Source organism: Ahaetulla prasina, chromosome 17 (genome assembly GCF_028640845.1).
Source record: "Ahaetulla prasina isolate Xishuangbanna chromosome 17, ASM2864084v1, whole genome shotgun sequence".
NCBI lineage: Eukaryota > Metazoa > Chordata > Lepidosauria > Squamata > Colubridae > Ahaetulla > Ahaetulla prasina.
The window spans coordinates 2,645,113-2,661,687 of NC_080555.1; the positions used below are offsets into that span (position 1 = coordinate 2,645,113).

The 16,575-nt window shown below is 48.5% G+C and overlaps 3 protein-coding genes and 1 long non-coding RNA gene across 4 annotated transcripts in view; 2 read left to right on the top strand and 2 right to left on the bottom strand.

The window, feature by feature from the left end:
• Nucleotides 1-76: 76 nt before the first annotated feature.
• On the bottom strand, nt 77-6,645 carry RAB13 (RAB13, member RAS oncogene family). The gene is made up of 8 exons (XM_058159800.1): nt 6,363-6,645; nt 5,459-5,519; nt 4,587-4,647; nt 3,635-3,712; nt 2,318-2,407; nt 2,126-2,191; nt 1,807-1,857; nt 77-856 (listed from the first exon to the last, which is right to left on the bottom strand). Exons 1-8 carry the CDS (start codon nt 6,484-6,486, stop codon nt 785-787), a joined length of 603 nt encoding a protein of 200 aa, XP_058015783.1. The 5' UTR covers nt 6,487-6,645; the 3' UTR covers nt 77-784.
• Nucleotides 6,646-10,576: 3,931 nt separating this feature from the next.
• On the top strand, nt 10,577-13,731 carry RPS27 (ribosomal protein S27). Its single transcript, XM_058159831.1, has 4 exons — nt 10,577-10,701; nt 10,972-11,080; nt 12,349-12,459; nt 13,436-13,731. Exons 1-4 carry the CDS (start codon nt 10,696-10,698, stop codon nt 13,462-13,464), a joined length of 255 nt encoding a protein of 84 aa, XP_058015814.1. The 5' UTR covers nt 10,577-10,695; the 3' UTR covers nt 13,465-13,731.
• Nucleotides 13,732-14,060: 329 nt separating this feature from the next.
• NUP210L (nucleoporin 210 like) overlaps nt 14,061-16,575 on the bottom strand; it is a 33,377-nt gene continuing 30,862 nt past the window's right edge. Inside the window, exons 34-36 of the mRNA XM_058159793.1 lie at nt 15,206-15,413; nt 15,000-15,104; nt 14,061-14,392 (exon numbers count right to left, since the gene is read on the bottom strand). Coding sequence (XP_058015776.1) covers nt 14,247-14,392; nt 15,000-15,104; nt 15,206-15,413 — 459 coding nt within the window. The 3' untranslated portion in view covers nt 14,061-14,246. The remainder of the gene's footprint in view (nt 14,393-14,999; nt 15,105-15,205; nt 15,414-16,575) is intronic.
• LOC131186363 (uncharacterized) lies at nt 15,192-16,380 on the top strand. The gene is made up of 2 exons (XR_009152366.1): nt 15,192-15,315; nt 15,610-16,380. It is a non-coding gene; the product is annotated as an uncharacterized LOC131186363 (long non-coding RNA).

Below are 16,575 nucleotides of genomic sequence, written 5' to 3' on the forward strand. Positions count from 1 at the left end.
ACCCCTCCCTGGCTGTTTCTCCCTCCCTTTCCCGCCCCCCCCCAATCCAGAAAATGACGTTTCAACACACATCGGATGTTCGGAAAAACTGCAAATATTTTAATTGTCTTCACAGATTTACAAAAGGCAGTTGGTCCCCCAACGTTGTGACTGGTTCCTCCTGGGTGCTGGATTCTGGGTTTCCACCCATCCAAAGTGCAGACAGTTCCCAGCAGGCAGAAATATATATATATACTTTTTAAGATTTTTTTTTCCTCCTCCTGCTGAGAGATTTCTAATCTGATTCTTTCCTAGGTCATTTAAAGGCACTGCGGAGCTACAGGGCTTGGCATTTTTCTATTGTCACAACTTTTTAAGATGGGTGGGACTTCGATTCCCAGAGTTCCCCAGCTAGCAAGGCTGCGAGTTGAAGTTCACCTATCTTTAAAAGTTGCAAACTTCGACAAACGTCGTCCCAAAATGTCTGGCGAATGCAGAGATTTGGGGGGGGGTGGCATCCCCAGTTATTAACACCCCCTCCCCAATTTTTCAACCTCTGCCTCAGCTCTGGGACCCCCTCCCTCCCCAAACTCTCCTTCCCTTTCTGCAAGTCCAAAAGTTAAAAGGCAGAGTCCCCCCCAAATGACAAAAAAGAAGAAAATTGGGGGAAACTGTCCCCAAGTCCTTCCAGGGTCCAGCCTGAAACAACTTGGGGGTCTCGAGGGAGGAGAAGCAGCCCCACCCAAGCCGAATGGCCGGCATAGGAGAGGAGCCACGGGGCCTTTCCGGAATGGCTGGCCGGCGGTTACAGCAAGGAGCACTTTGAGCTGGTTTTTGGCGTGGCTTTCAATTCCACAGGTCTCTTGGGGAGCTGAGCCTGGAAAGAGGAGATGGAGAGTCAGGAGCTGGTTGACCATGGGTGGCGCAAGAAAGAGGAGGAAGAGGAGGAGAAGAGGGAGGGAGGAAAGGAAGGAAGGAAGGAATGAGGAAGAGAGATGATGATTATGGAGGAAGAGAAAGAGGAGGAAGAGGAGGAGAAGAGAGGGAAGGAAGGAAGGAGGAGATAAAGAGGAAGGAGGAGGAGAGACGACGATTATGGAGGAAGAGGAGGAAGAGAAGAGACAGGGAGGGAAGGAAGGAAGGAGGAGGAGAGATGATGGAGGAAGAGAAAGAGGAGGAAGAAGAGGAGATGAGGGAAGGAAGGAAGGAGATAAAGAGGAAGGAGGAATGATGATTACGAAGGAAGAAAAAGAGGAGGAAGAGGAGGAGGAGAGAGAGGGAGGGAAAGAAGGAGGAGGAGGGAAGAAAGGAAGGAAGGAGGAGATAAAGAGGAAGGAGGAGGAGAGATGACGATTATGGAGGAAGAGAAGGAGTGGGAAGAGGAGGAGAAAAAGGAAGAGGAGGAAGAAAAAAAATGATGAAGTTTATGGGGAGAAGAAAGGAGAAGGAACGAGAAAGAAGGAGAAGAGAGGGGAAAGGAGGAGGAGAAGAAGAAGAGAGAGAAAGAGGAGATAAAGAGGAAGGAAGAGAGACAATGATTATGGAGGAAGAGAAAGAGTGGAAAAGGGGAGGAGAAAAAGGAAGAGGAAGAAGAAAATGATGAAGGTTATGGGGAGAAGAAAGAATAGAGGGGGAAGGAGAAAGAAGAAGAGGGAAAAAGAGGAGGAGGAGGAAGAGGCGAAAAAGAAAAGAAAGAAAGAAAGAAAGAAAGAAAGAAAGAAAGAAAGAAAGAAAGAAAGAGGAGTGGAAGGAGGAGGAGGTGGAGGGATTTGGTCACATTTTACCCACCGTTCCCTCCCCCGTCGTTCCTCCCCACAAGGCACTTACTGATTTCTTGACCGATTTGAGCAGAATGTCACGTGCCAAAGTATTGAATGCCTGAAGTGAAGGAGAAAAATAATAATAATAAACAAACCGGGAGGTCCATAATTTTGTTTTGGACCCTTGTGCTACTTGGAGAAGCCCCCCCCCCCCGATCGTGCTGACCCTTCCCCAAAAGGCAGGAACCAGGAGGGTCTCCCCAGGGTCCTCCAACCCTGCAGCCAAGAGACAATGTCCGAGGGGGTCTGGAAGCCCAAAGGGTGGGCTTGTGTGTCTCTGGGTGGTTTTTCTTCGGGGGGGGGACAAGCCAAGCAGACCCCCTCACCTCCTCCACGTTCAAGCTGGACTTGGCGCTGGTCTCAAAGAACTTGATCCCGTGCTCCCTGCACAGCTGCCGAGAAAGAAGTCACGAAGTTGGAGAGTCAAAGCCAACGGCCATTCCCAAAAGTCAACCACTTGCACTCTGCACATGCACACAGCCCGCCCCCTCCACCCCCGCAATTCCTGCACCCGATACCTTTTCGGCTTGGTCCCGGGACACTTTTCGCTTCGTCTCCATGTCACACTTGTTCCCCAGCAGGAGGCGCTCCACTCCAGCTGAGGCATTCTGGGAAAAAGGAAGGAAGGAGGGAAGGAAGGAAGGAAAAGAGAGAAAGAAGGAAGGAATGATGGATGGATGGATGGATGGAAGGAAGGAAAAGAGAAAGAAGGAAAGAAAAGATGGAGGGGGAGGGAATGATGGATGGATGGAAGGAAGGAAAAGAAAGAAGGAAGGAAAGAAAGAAAAGATGGCAGGTAGGAGGGAATAATGGATGGAGGGAAGGAAGGAAGGAAGGAAAGAGAAAGAAGGAAAGAAAAGATGGAGGGGGAGGGAATGATGGATGGAAGGAAGGAAGGAAAGAGAAAGAAGGAAAGAAAAGATGGAGGGGGAGGGAATGATAGATGGATGGATGGATGGATGGATGGAAGGGAAAGAGAGAAAGAAGGAAAGAAAAGATGGAGGGGGAGGGAATGATGGATGGAAGGAAGGAAGGAAAAGAGAAAGAAGGAAGGAAAGATGGAGAGAGGGAAAGATAGATAGATGGATGGAAGGAAAGAAAAGAGAAAGAAGGAAGGAAAGAAAAGATGGAGGGAGGGAATGATGGATGGATGGAAGGAAGGAAGGAAGGGAAAGAGAGAAAGAAGGAAAGAAAGAAAAGAGGGAGGGAGGGAGGAATTTAGCCTGGATCTGAGAAATGGACATCCTTCTCTCTTTTGGGGAAGTGATATTTTCACCACCACCCTTAAATCAATCAACTTACTCTGGTAAATATTTACTCACTGATCCAATTCCCATCTTGCGTATGGGACTAAAGGCGTGAAGTTAAAAGACTCGCCCCAAATGAAGCCAACCATCAAGAACAGAACACCCAAAATCATTTTTAAAAAAAAAAAAAAAATTAAACTCCCTAATAACAAACTACAAAAATTGTAAACTGGGGTGTGTTTGTGCGCGTGTCAATGTCCTCATATAGCCACTAGAGGGCAGACGTCCCAGTCTTTGGGAACGGCCGCTTAATTTCCTCCTCTGTTCAGAGCCTGTTCCAGATGTTGGCCACGAGATGGCAGTGTTGGCCATCGTTTGCCCTTTCTTGTCATCCCGGATTTGAATCAAGGACGGATGGAAAACAGGATGAAGGTGGAGGGGGGGGGTGCAATTCTATGGGGATGAATGAAAGTTTTTGTGTGTTTGTTTGTGTGTGTGTGTCCCCACTTGCTACAGGCAGTCTCCCCCCAAGCTTGTCCCCTTCTCAAATCCTCACCCCCGCCCCCCCCAGCCCCATTTCGAACCCACCTCTTTGATGCTCTTCATCCAATTTTGAATGTTCTCGAAGGATTTCTCATCCGTGATGTCGTAGACGAGAATAATTCCCTAGGGCAGAATTGGGGGATCCGTGGGGAGGGGGCCACTCTTCCAGAGGGACCACCTACCCCTGTTCTTTGGGCGTTTCCGCCCCCCTTCCTGCTCCCCCTCCCATGGGACCGAACTGAAAAATGGCACATGAATATCTTGTCTGCTATTTTTTCCTCCTCCCTTCTCCTCCCTTCTTCCTCTCGTGTCCATCATCGTCTTAGATCCTGTCCTTATTTCACGGGAGGATATTTTGGACGATAAGAGTGGTAGGGAGCAAATATATATATATATATATTATTAATCCTTTTAATGAGAGCAAATTCTATATTTGGGGGGGAAAAATCCCAGATCTGTGCTCGTTATGCATCTGGCAAAAAACGTGGCAATGCAAGGAATCCAGTTTAGGATAAAATAAGATAGTTGGAGGGGACCTTGGAGGTCTTCTAGTCCAACCCCCTGTGAAGGAAGGAAGGAAGGAAGGAAGGAAGGAAGGAAGGAAGGAAGGAAGGAAGGAGGGAGGATAGCAGAATAACAGAGTTGGAAGGGACCTTGGAGGTCTTCTAGTCCAACCCCCTGTCAGGATGGAAGGAAGGAAGGAAGAAAGGAAGGAAGGAAGGAAGGAAGGAAGGAGGGAGGATAGCAGAATAACAGAGTTGGAAGGGACCTTGGAGGTCTTCTAGTCCAACCCCCTGCTTAGACAGGGAACCCTATACTGTTTCAGACAATTGTCTGAATTCTTTTATTTTCATTGTAGGGAAAGACATCTAATTCTGAGTTTTTCTTTCTTTCTTGGGGCCCCCAAATGTCTCGGGTGCGGCTCCTTTGGGGTGGTACCCCTCACTCTTCCAAGGGGGGTGGGGGGAAAGTCCCCAAGGGGTGGCAGCCCCCTTACCATGGCTCCTCGGTAATAGGCGGTTGTAATGGTCTTGAACCTCTCCTGGCCAGCCGTGTCCCTGCAAAGAATTATTTTCTTTAAAAAAAAAAAGAAAGAAAGAAATCCGTTTCCCTCATCACTAAAACAGTGTCTTCCCACGGATCCTCGCACTTACGACGGTCGCAGCACCCGCGCAGACAAAATTGGGGTGCTTGGCAACCGACACGCATTTACGACGGCGGGATCATGCGATCGCCCTTCGCGGCAAACTACCCAAACGAGCAAAATCAACGGAGAGAAGAAGCCCGATTCGCTCAACGGCCAGAGGGTTCCCTGAAGAACGGTCAGCGAGAGGCTTAAACGCCGTCATCAAATCGGACGCGACTCGCTTAGCGGCCGCCTTGCTCACCGACGGAAATCCTGCTCCCGATTCCCGTCGTACGCCGAGGAGTAGTTGAGTACAAATTTGGCAGACTGCAGGATCTTCCCGCATTGGAGCTTTGCCGATACGTTGGACTCCAACCCCTGTCATGCACAGCTAACTCCCTAACCCATGTGCCTCCCCCAACCCCTTCTGCTCGGAGGGGGCTGCTGCAATTAAAACCAGCTCCCTCTCCCCCCCCCCCCGTTTTCATCCAGCTGCAGATCTTCTCCAAAATAATAATATTTTTTCCTTCTTCTTTTTCTCCTACCTCTCTTTTATAAACATTTTTACGGATTTTTCCAAATGTCACCAAGAGTCCTGCTTCCCTTCTCCCTGAAGTGTAAACCCCCCCCTTTTTTTTTTGACTCCCTACTCCATAATCCACCTTCCTTCTCCACAATTCCCCCCCCACACACACACACACACAAACACAGACACAAAATTTGCAGTTCTCAGAAGGACTCACCAAACCTGCAATTTTATCCGTTTACCCTCCACTTCCACTGTCCGGATTTTGAAATCGATGCCTGCGGGGGTGGGGGGGTGTCGGGAAGAAAACCAGAATTTGTCCTTACTCACGGTTTCCACCAGGTTTACTTCGCCTGCGATCTTCTAATTCCTATCCCCCCCCCGCTCCCCACGTTAAATTTGGGGACTCCAATCCTTTTTGGGGAGGGTTGCTTCATTTCCCAGCCTATGGATTGAACTCACGACTTTGGGGGTGGGGGTTGGGGGTGCCCAGAGCTCCCTCATCAAAGCTTCGCCAAACTTGGCCAAGATTCTAGTCCTCATGGAGTTTGGATTTCTTTATTTTTTTTTCCTCCACCCCCCCCCCAAAAAAGGAGAGGGCGCCCATTGGAATCAAATGGGAAATTCCTTTTGACCTTTTCCCAAGCACTCCTGTTCTTAATTCCACTCTCTTGGGGGGGTCGGCTCTGTAGCGTTTCGCACCCCTTCCCAGCCTCTCCTGACCCTAACTGGAACCCCGAGAATGGAGGAGCTGTACCCCAAAAGACCCAACCCCCCCAAAAAAGCAGCAACTTCTCATCATCCCTATCCTTACAAAGAGATGGGGGGGGAGGAACACACTGTGGATCAACCCCCAACTCCCTTTCCAGCAGATTTCCTCCTCCTTTTCCCGATTCCCATCATCCACAGCCCCAAGCACGGGATGGGGGACGTCCAGGGGGTCCGATCTGGGGGTAGGAAGACCCCCCACAAGACTGAGCGGAGAAGAGCTACCCAAATGCAAACAGGGGCTCCTGCTCCCTGCCATCCTGCTCAATTTGGGTTAGGGGGCGATGGGGAGGGGAGGGGAAGGGGGGAAGGGGTTTGGTGGGGGGTCTCTGCAGGAAGCCCCCCCTCCTCACCGATGGTGCTGATGTAGGTGCCGCTGAAGCTGTCCTCGGAGAAGCGGATGATGAGGCAGGTCTTGCCCACCCCGCTGTCCCCGATCAGGAGCAGTTTGAAAAGGTGGTCGTAAGATTTGGCCATTTTGGGGAGGGGGAGCTGGCTGGGGGGGTCCCCCCTCTCCTCCCTGGGAGGGGGAATCTGTGGGCCCACCCTGGAAAGAAAGAAAGAAGAAGAAGAAGAAAGAAAGAAAGAAAACTGAGAATCCAGCCGGGAAGAAACTTTGGCGAAGGAGGGGCTGTGGGTTGTCCTCTCCCCTCCTCTTCCTCCTCCTCTAAGAAGGAGGCGCAGACCCCTCCCCAAAATGGGCAGGGAAGCAGCCCTCCCCCATTTCAAGGCAGGAGGGGCTGACCCCTGACTCACAGGGGGAGGAGGAGGAGGAGGAGGAAGCATCCTGCTCCAGCTGCTGGGAATTCATTCATTCCATATAGATCCAGATCCAGATTAACAAGAGTTGGAAGGGACCTTGCAGGTCATCTAGTCCAACCCACTCGCCCAAGCAGACCCACACAGTCTTTTTTTGAAAGCTTCCAGGGATGAAGCTCCCACAACTTCCGAAGGCCCGTGGGGGGCCTTCCTTTCGCAGAGGAGTTGAAGAGCTCCAGGAGCAGGAGCAAAAGAGCGCCCCTGAGCATGGGCAGAGTGCCTTCCTCTGGCGGAGGGAGGGAGGGAAGAAGCGGCCTTGCGCAAAAGCATCCGTTTTTTTTTTTCCCCATCCTTGCCAGCTTCACTTGCTTTGCAACCTGGAGGACCAAAAAATGCAAAATTGCAGGATATTTTTTTTTTTTTTAAAAAGGATGGAACTGGAATGGTTGAAATATTATTTATTACTATTGTTTTATTTAAATGACGGTTATTTTATTTGGAGGGCTTCTGATTCTGTTTCCGCTTGGCGTCTGGATGTTGTGCTTGAGATAAGGAATCAAATGAAAGTTGGACGTTGGATTTTGCCGATTAGATTAGAGTTGTTGTTATAGAAATTGCTGGCGAATATTATTATTATGATGATGCAAAAGTTATTTTTTAAGCTGTAATGTTTATTATTTTCCACCTGGCTGAAAAGAGTTAGAAGGCAATTTTTTGTTTTGTTTTGTTTTGTTTTCCCTTACACTCTTCTCTTTTTCCATTTTTCTTCCTTTAGTTTCCCATTGTTTTCTTTTTTTTTTTTTTTTTTTTATAAAAAAGTTTTATTTTTACAATCATATCAAGTAATTCATCCAATGTACAGTTATATACAATTAGTCGGGCTTGCCCCGTCACCACCACCCTTTTTAACACTCTTCCCTCTTCTACCTTCTTTTACTTTCCAAACCTTCCTCTCCTTCTCTTATCTACATCCACTCCTCCCTCCACCCTACACCTTCCTTCTCCCTCTACTATCCCTCTTCCTTCCTCTTCTCCTCTTTCCTACCTCCTACTCTCTCTTTTCTCCCTCCCCACCGTTCTAAAATGGTAACTATGCAGACCCGACCCTACATTAATTATATTTCTTCAATAATCCCTGTACATTAACCATCACTCCATCTCTACCAAACCCCCAATTCCCTCCCCTTACCCCCACCCCCACCCCGACTTCCCAGAACAAAATGCAGGGTATCAAAACTAACAATCATAATCCAAAATAATTCCTAAATTATAATCTTTGGTCACACCACACTTAGTCACACTCTCAATTCCCCTCTCCTTCAAAAATATATCTAATACAAAATATTTCCTAAATTTACTCATATGCTATTCGATATTTATATTTATCTGATACTTATTTTAAATATAATCAATCCACATTTTCCATTCTAAAATATATTTTTCTAGTATATAGTCTTTCAAGTAAGCGGAGATTTTGTCATCTCTGCCAGATTTGATACTTTGAGTCTCCTTTTGTTGTTTTGTTTTGTCCATTCTTCGATTGTAGGTAATTCTTCTTTCTTCCAATACTGAGCAATCAAAAGTCTTGCGACTGTTATTAAGTTCAAAATCAATTTAGTCTCTATAGCTGTATAGTCCATAATTATTCCTAGTAGAAAGAACTGCGGAGTAAACTTAATCTTCTTTTCAAAATATTCTGCATGATCCACCAGCCTTTAATCCAAAATACTTTAACTTTTTTACAAGTCCACCATATATGGTAATAAGTAGCATCTTCACAATCGCATCTCCAACATTTAGCAAGATCTAATATGTGATTCTTGTAAACAGATAATGTCATTTTAAATTATTTCAAATAATGAAATACTTTCCTTCTCTTCATGGTGAATTCAGGCCATTAACATTCCAAGATAATAGTTTAATTGCCATTATCGGCCAAAGGAAACTTTTGGAACACCAGCCGCAGATCACATTTTACTTTAGGCCTTGCTCCTCCCACTGTTTCCATTGTAGTAGTTGCCAGTTGTTGTTGTGCCTTCATCTCTTGTTCCTTGCGTTTAGCAGCAGCTCTAGTCAGCCTTTGTTCTTTTGAATCTAAACCCGTCGTAGGTATTTCCAACACTTGTAATAAATCTTCTTCCATCACAATCTGTTCTTGTACCTGCTTCACTTCTCTTTCCTTCACTTCAGCCTCCCTTCTTCTAGCTTCCAATGGGGGAAGACTTCCAACTTTTAATACCTCAACATAAAATTCTCTTGCTTTTCCAACCGTATTGAAACGATGTACTTTCCCTGCATAATATACTATTATACCAGTTGGAATATCCCATCTATATTCAATCTGATGTTTTTTAAGTTCATTCACCAGGAAGGCAAATTCCTTCCTAGCCCTTAACATTTTTGGTGGAATTTCCTTTAATATCAAGATATCTTGACCAGCAATCTGAATCTTCTCCCCCTTATATGAAGCTTGCAAAATCTGATTTCTCACTATTCTGTTTGTAAAATAAATAACAACATCCCTTGGCAACTTTTTTTGCCTTGCTATCCAAGAATTCACACGATATATTTTTTCAATTTGATAAGCCACATCTGCTGGACGAGCTGCTAATATCTCAGCAAATACTTCAGAAAAAATTTCCCTTAAATTCTCTTCCTTATTTTCTTTCAAACCTCGGATTCTAAGAGCAAATTCCATATTTCTGTATTGTATCAAAACTATTTCATCCTCTGTCTTTTCCATTTTACTTTGAAATTCATCCATTTTATTTTCTAATTTTGAATTATGTTGACTTCCGGTTTGGTACCGTAGGTGATGGCGGTGATCTTTACGATCACCAACCTCTGGATTATGTGGAATCGCTAGGACAGCTTAAATCTGCTGCCCAGCGGTTCGGAAAACCCCCTCTTCGGGAGAAGGAGAAGGGGTGAGCTGAGGGCAGAGGTTGAATTTCCCTAAAGCCCCTGAGAAAAAAGGGGTTTGAAGGGTTAAGTTCCCTCCAGTAACCCGAAGAGCTCCAGATCCGAGGATTCTTCTGCTTTGGCGGAACCAATCACCACGACCAAACGCCGAGATTTATTTTGGACAATAAAGGATTATACCGGACAGTTTCCCATTGTTTTCATTCTCTTTCCTATTTTATAGTCTGGGTAAATTAATTTTTTTAAAAAATGTTTTTGCAAAATATGGAAATATTTGGCGTCCTGGTTAAATTTTATGTACATAATGGTGGTGGTTATAAAAATAAGTCATACATTTCTTGACAGTTGGACAGCGTTTGTTTGTGTGTGTGTGTGTGTGTGTGTATGTTGGAGGAACACAAGAAGAATAAACCTCTTCCATGAGGACTAGAGCCTTAGTAAGCCTTCAGAGCAAGGGAAGAGCTGAGTAAGACAATGGGACATTGTGTGCATGTATGTGTGTGTGTGTGTGTTTGGGGGTGTGTGTGTTTGGGTGTGTGTGTGTGTGTGTTTGTTGGGGGAACACCAAAATAATAGCCCTCTTCCATGAGGATTAGAGTCTTAGTAAGCCTTCAGAACAATGGAAGAGCTGAGTAACACAATGGGACATTGTGATTGTGTGTGTGTGTGTGTCTGTTGGGGGAGCACCGGAATAAATAAACCTCTTCCTCAGCCCAGCCTACCCTGCAGGGCTGTGAGGAGGACAAGAAGGGGGGGCGGGGCAGCCTTTGTCCTCCGTCTCAAAATGGCGCCCAAAGGAAGAAAAAAAATGGTTGCCCTTCCCAAGATGGCGCCCTCACTCTCCCCCTCGCCCCCTTCTTCTTCGACCTCCTCACGATGGCTCCCGTTTGACCCCGCCCACCCTCCGTCCGAGGACTTCCGCCCGTGCGGGAAACCCCGCAGCGGATATAGCGTTCTCTCCTTCCGGCCGGCCTCCTTTTCGTCCGCAGCTGCCTCCACGCGAACATGCCGGTGCGTCTCTCTCCGGCCGCGGCCTTCCCCTGGCGGGCCCGCCTGCCTTTTCTCCTCGCCCGGGGGAAGCCCTCCGGGGGCGCCTGGAGGGCTTTTCCCGGCCTTCCACGAAGGGCCACGCTGGGCTGGCCACGCCGTCCAGGCTCAAGATGGCGGCTGGGAAAGTGGTTGGTGGGGGGGGGAGGAGAGAGAGAGAGCGGGAATCGAACCGAACCCTCTTACGTGTAAATATTTTTTTATTATTATTTTGGGCCTCTTCCCCCCCCGTAGCTCGCGAAGGACCTCCTGCACCCCTCCCCCGAGGAGGAGAAGCGGAAGCACAAGAAGAAGCGCCTGGTGCAGAGCCCCAACTCCTACTTCATGGACGTCAAGTGCCCGGGTGAGGGACCCCTCCCGAGGTCATCCAGCCGGGCCCCACGCTCTGCGCACACGGCCGGAATAACAGAGAGAGTTGGAAGGGGCCTCTCGGAGGTCGTCTAGTCTGACCCCCTTCCCCCCCGCCCCAGAGGACAATAAGAGAGTTTGGAGGGACCTAAGAGTGGTCGTCTAGTCTTGCCTTGCACCCCACTCCACCCCCACCACAGCTCAGAAGAGTTGCGAGGGGTCTTGGAGGTCATCTAGTCGAACCCCCTGCTCAGAAGAGGGAATAGCTGTAGAGTGGGAAGGGGCCTCGGAGGTCATCCAGCCGAGTCCCCCCTCCCTTCCTCAGAAGACAATAATAGAGATGGAGGGGTCCTCGGAGGTCATCCAGCCAACCCCCCCTTTCAAAAGATGGGATCGCAAGAGTTGGAAGGGGCTTCGGGAGGTCATCCAGCTAGCCCCACCCCCTCCGGAGAGAAAATAAGTTGGAAGGGACCTTGAGGGTCATCTAGTCTGTCCCACCCGCTCAGAAGACAGAATACCAAGTGTCTCTCAAGGGGTCGAGGTCATCCAGCTGAGCCCCCATTAGAGAGTTTGGAAGAGGCTTTGGAGATTTTATCTAGTCCGCCCTCAGCTTTAGAATAACAGGGTGGGAAGGGACACCCCCCCCTTGAGGCCACCCAGTCAATCTCTCTGCTCAAAAAAGGACAGAATAACAGGCTTGCCTGTCATCAGCCCCCCCCCACCTGCCCAAAACAGGAGTCCCTATATATATATATATATATACACATACCATCCCGGCCAGCTGCTTCTCCAATCTTGTCTCCAGCAATGGAGCAAAATCCACAATAAATCTGGTGGCTGGGATTCGGGGAGGGGGTGTTTGTGGAGGGTGGGGGGGTCGGTCCAAGGACTGGGCAGAACCACCTTAAAGAGGTGATGGGCTGCTGCTGTTCCTGTTGCTGGAGAAGCGGGCTCTCTGCAACAGCCGTGGCATCAACGAGGCATGCAATGCAAGGGATGCATCCAGACTGAGCCCGTCTCCCTGCTTCCTGGGGCTGCACGTGGGAACCACACGCTATCTGGAGAGGTAGAAGAACCTAAATTGTTCCTACTGTTCTTGACATGGCAGAATAGTTCAGACCTATCTTGTGTTTCAAGTTGGTGTAGTAAGGAAGGGGTGTTGCTAGAGGGGATTTGTGGCTGCAACAGCAAAAGAACAACCACCAACAAACCAACCCATGTTTTTAACACAACCAAATATTTGCTTTGCCTTCCCTGCTCCAGGTTGCTACAAAATCACCACGGTTTTCAGTCACGCCCAGACAGTTGTGTTGTGCGTCGGCTGCTCGACTGTGCTGTGCCAGCCCACTGGCGGAAAGGCGAGGTTGACAGAAGGTAAGCCGGGAATCCCCCGTGTGTGTCCTTCGGTATCGGACATCACAGGAAACGCACAGACACACAATTGTAGCCAGACTCCGAGATGGGTTTGTTGTGGGGCCTTGTTAAGATTTTTTAGGAGTGTCGCCTTTCAATCTTTAGGCGAGTGGGGCGGTGGCCTCACAATCAGGAGGTTATGAGTTCAATCCTAGGTAGAAGACGCTGATATTTCTCTCTCCGGGCACGTTGAGAATATATCTGCTGCACAAAACTCCGCACTGGCAACAGGAAGGGCATCTGGCCAGTAAAACGCTCTGCTAGCTCTGTTCAGTTGCCCAGACTCCACCCCGCAAGGGATGATGGGGTCATTAAAAGAGGATCCTCTTTCAATCTTGGAGGCGCAGCGGTTAGAGTGCCAGTACTACAGGCTACTTTTGCTGATTGCCGGCTGCCTGCAATTTGGCAGTTCGAATCCCACCAGGCTCAAGGGTTGACTCAGCCTTCTGTCCTTCCGAGGCGGGTGAAATGAGGACCCAGATTGTTGGGGGCAAGAGGCTGATTCTGTAAAGTGGTATATAGCAGGGGTCTCCAACCTTGGCAACTTTAAGCCTGGCGGACTTCAACTCCCAGAATTCCCCAGCCAGCAAAGCTGGCTGGGGCATTCTGGGAGTTGAAGTCCTCCAGGCTTAAAGTTGCCAAGGTTGGAGACCCCTGCTATATAGATCTTGAGCGGGAGGAAGGGAGGGAGGAATGGCTGTGTGTTTTAACAACATTAAATGCAGAGTGATGCTTAAAAGCTTATTTCTTCTCACTGTGAATCTGACTCAGTTTTTATGGATGAGGTCATAAGGGATAGATCAAAAATGGCTGGGTCTCCCAGACACACACCCCACCCCAAGAGAAAAACCAAACAGGATAATCCTGGTTAAGTGCAGCCAGCTTTCTGATCAATAATAATAGCTCACTTTTTTGCATTTTTTTTCCTCCTTTGCAGGGTGCTCTTTCCGGCGAAAGCAACATTAAAACAGTGGACACTTGGCACGGGATGGGTTTGGGAACTATGGGAACAGTTGCCGGTTGCGACCCTGGCTTTCTTTGGGGCACCGATGGAAGTATATTATGCAGTGGAGTTGGGGGGAACATGTGAGAGTTATTTTTTTGAGGGGTTGAGTTACTTGCCACCAACGGTGGCTATTGGATAAGGGAGGACACCCCACTTCCCCTCGTGGCTCTGACACTGTCCTTGTAGCCTTACCCATTTCATTCAATAAACTTTGGATATAAAGACAATTTTTGTTTGTTTTTGTGGGTTGAGTGTTTTGCGGCTGTGCCCACGGGGTGGTTCTGAATTCGGCGCTCTCTTTTCCGCGGGATTCGATTTGGCCCTTTGGGAATCGGGTGTAAAAGGGAGGTTTTAACAGCTCGCTGTTACATGGACTTCCCCTTTAAAGATGACACTGGGTCACATAAAAAAAAGTCCATGAGTTTTTTTTTACTCTTCCCCCGTCCTTCTAGAAGTCATCTTCGCACGCTCCAGAGCCAGGCCTGAGTCCTGTTCCTTAGGCTGGAAGGATGGTGCTGGGCACTCGGCGGAGGATAGAGGTAGCCTAGATAGAAAGAGTGGGGGGGGGAGGGTTTGAGAAACGACCCCTCCCCAAAAAACCCCAACTCCTCTTCTGCGAAAACTGCTTCCTGGGGCTAGCCCTAACCCTAACCCCCCCTCCTCCCCCCATTTAAAACTTCATAAAAGTTTTAGAAAGGCTGAAAACGGAATTTTCAGGACAGGATCCCCACCACCAACCAGTCTAGCTTTCAAAAATTCGCAAAAGGTGAATTGGGATTATATTATTCTTGACCCAGACTGGTTGTGGAAACTCACCGTCCTGGGTTGAGGCCGACGGGATGTAGACAACTGGGACTGTCTGAACTCTGTTCAGGAAGGCATTGTAAACTGGGGAGAGGAGGAAAATGCGGCTTTTTTGGGTGGGGGAATACAGGTAGGCCTTGACTTACAACCGTTAACAGCAGTCCCCAGGGTCAACGTGAGCATTGAGCAAAATCCATAAAACGTTTGGCAACCGACTGGAACATATCCCGGTTGCAATGTCTGGGGGGTCACATGATCTCCTTTTGCGACCTTCCAACAAGCAAAAGTTAAAGGGAAAGCAGAGGATTCACTTAACAACCGTCTGTGACTAAGAGAACAACTTGCAGGGATTCACTTTTAACAACCGCGGCCAAGGAAGGTCGCAAAAGAACAAAACTCAACTTTAACAAGTGTCTCACTTGGGCGACATAAATTCTGGGTTTGAGAATTGCCTGTAATGCCAACACTGCAGGTTTTAAAAGAAGAGATTGGAGAAACGGTTTGTCTGAAACCCTGGTCTAGGGTTCTCTGCTTGAGCAGCGGGTTGGACTAGAAGGCCTCCCGAGGTCTCTTCTTCTGGCTCTGCAATTCTACAAAACTGGGGTAGACTTTGAATCGAGGGCCCCATCCGGTGGCTTAGGGGGAGCTTGAGTTTGTGCCGTTCTTTAGGCTCAAATGTGCTGGGACTTACTGAGAAAGATGACCATGGTAGACGCCAGGACGGCAAAGATGGTGAAGAGGAGGACCTGGTAGGACCCCACCAGCTGCCGGACGAGGCTGGCTTCAGCGCATAGATCTAGGCATGTGGACAAAGACGGTTGGGTGGCATTCTAGGCCCCCAAGAATCAAGCCAGCTTCTGCCAGACATTGTAAACCGTGGTTTTCCTTCCAGCTCACCAAAGCTGAGATGTTGCTCCTGCTCGGGCCGCACCAGGACGGCCGCCCTCTGGCCGGTGAGTCCGCAAGAGACGTTGACGAAGACCGGTGCTGCCCTCCGGTGGAGGGAGGTGAGGTTGACCACGCGGATGGGGAAGAGGACAAGTCCAGGCATGTCCGGGAGAAGGAGGGGGGGATCCACTTGTACCACCGGAGAACTGGGATGGGCCTTGGCGGGAGAAAAACAAGGGTTTGGGGGGAGGAAAAGATCCAGAAAATAACAGCCTTTAAAAAGGAGAAGTCCCCCAAAACTGGGTGCCCACCAGGAGCGAAGTTCTAAACCTTCAGGTCTTCTGATTCGTGGACCTCAGAAGGGGACAAATTTAGCTTAGGGCTTCCTCAACCTCATCTACTTTTTTTTAAAGAGTGGGCTTCAGTTCCCAGAATCCCCCAGGGCAGCAAATCTGGCTGGAGAATTCTGGGAGCCTGAAGTCCATCCATTTTGAGAACTTAAGAAGACACCCGAGGTTGAGTTAGATTGAAGCAGGGATGGGTGAAGAAACATCTCCAGATGTTGGATTTCAAGTCTTTTTATCGGTGCCCTGAGCCATGATGCTGGGAATTATAACTCGGTCGTTACGTCAAGAGGTCAACACTCTGGACTTCGGCTCCCAGAATGCCACGGGTGTGAACCACTGACTTTCTCCGCATGGCCCAGGTGATGGCACCTCCGGTCCTTCCCAGTCCCTGCCGTTTTCCTTGAAGACTTACAGACCCCTCGCATCCTGGACATAAACTGTTTCAACTCCTACCCTCAAAATGATGCTATAGAGCACTGCACACCAGAACTAGACACAAGAACAGTTTTTTCCCAAAGGCCATCACTCTGCTAAACAAATAATTCCCTCAACGCTGTCAAACTATTTAGTGAATCTGCACTACTATTAATCTTCTCATCGTTCCCATCACCCGTCTCCTCCCACTTATGACTGTATGACTGTATCCTTATGATTTATATTGATTGTTTCCTAGTATGATTCGATTGCTTATTTGTTCCCTATGACTATCATTAAGTGTTGCACCTTATGATTCTTGAGGAACGTATCTTTTCTTTTATGTACACTGAGAGCTTATGCACCGAGGACAAATTCCTTGTGTGTCCCATCACACTTGGCCAATAAAAAAATTCTATTCTATTCTGAGATTCCCGCGTCTCAGTTTGTGTAGGGACCTCCCCTATACCCGGTCACCTGCACCTCTAGGATCTACCTGGATCCTGGAGGTGCAGATCCATCTGGAACCCTCCTGAAGGACAATCAGAGGCCCTTCTGCTGAGACCCAGGCCCACCCTCCGGAGAGACATCCAAAGTTGTTTGGGGGGTTGGGGGGGG

Excerpts from the sequence above, each read along its gene's own strand:
- RAB13 (XM_058159800.1), bottom strand. The coding sequence starts at position 6,486 with ATGGCCAAATCTTACGACCACCTTTTCAAACTGCTCCTGATCGGGGAC. Across the intron at positions 5,520-6,362 it reads CACCTACATCAGCACCATCG|GCATCGATTTCAAAATCCGG; the intron begins GTGAGGAGGGGG and ends CCACCCCCGCAG. Across the intron at positions 2,192-2,317 it reads CCCGGGACCAAGCCGAAAAG|CTGTGCAGGGAGCACGGGAT; the intron begins GTATCGGGTGCA and ends CTTTCTCGGCAG.
- RPS27 (XM_058159831.1), top strand. Across the intron at positions 11,081-12,348 it reads CATGGACGTCAAGTGCCCGG|GTTGCTACAAAATCACCACG; the intron begins GTGAGGGACCCC and ends TCCCTGCTCCAG. Across the intron at positions 12,460-13,435 it reads AAAGGCGAGGTTGACAGAAG|GGTGCTCTTTCCGGCGAAAG; the intron begins GTAAGCCGGGAA and ends CCTCCTTTGCAG.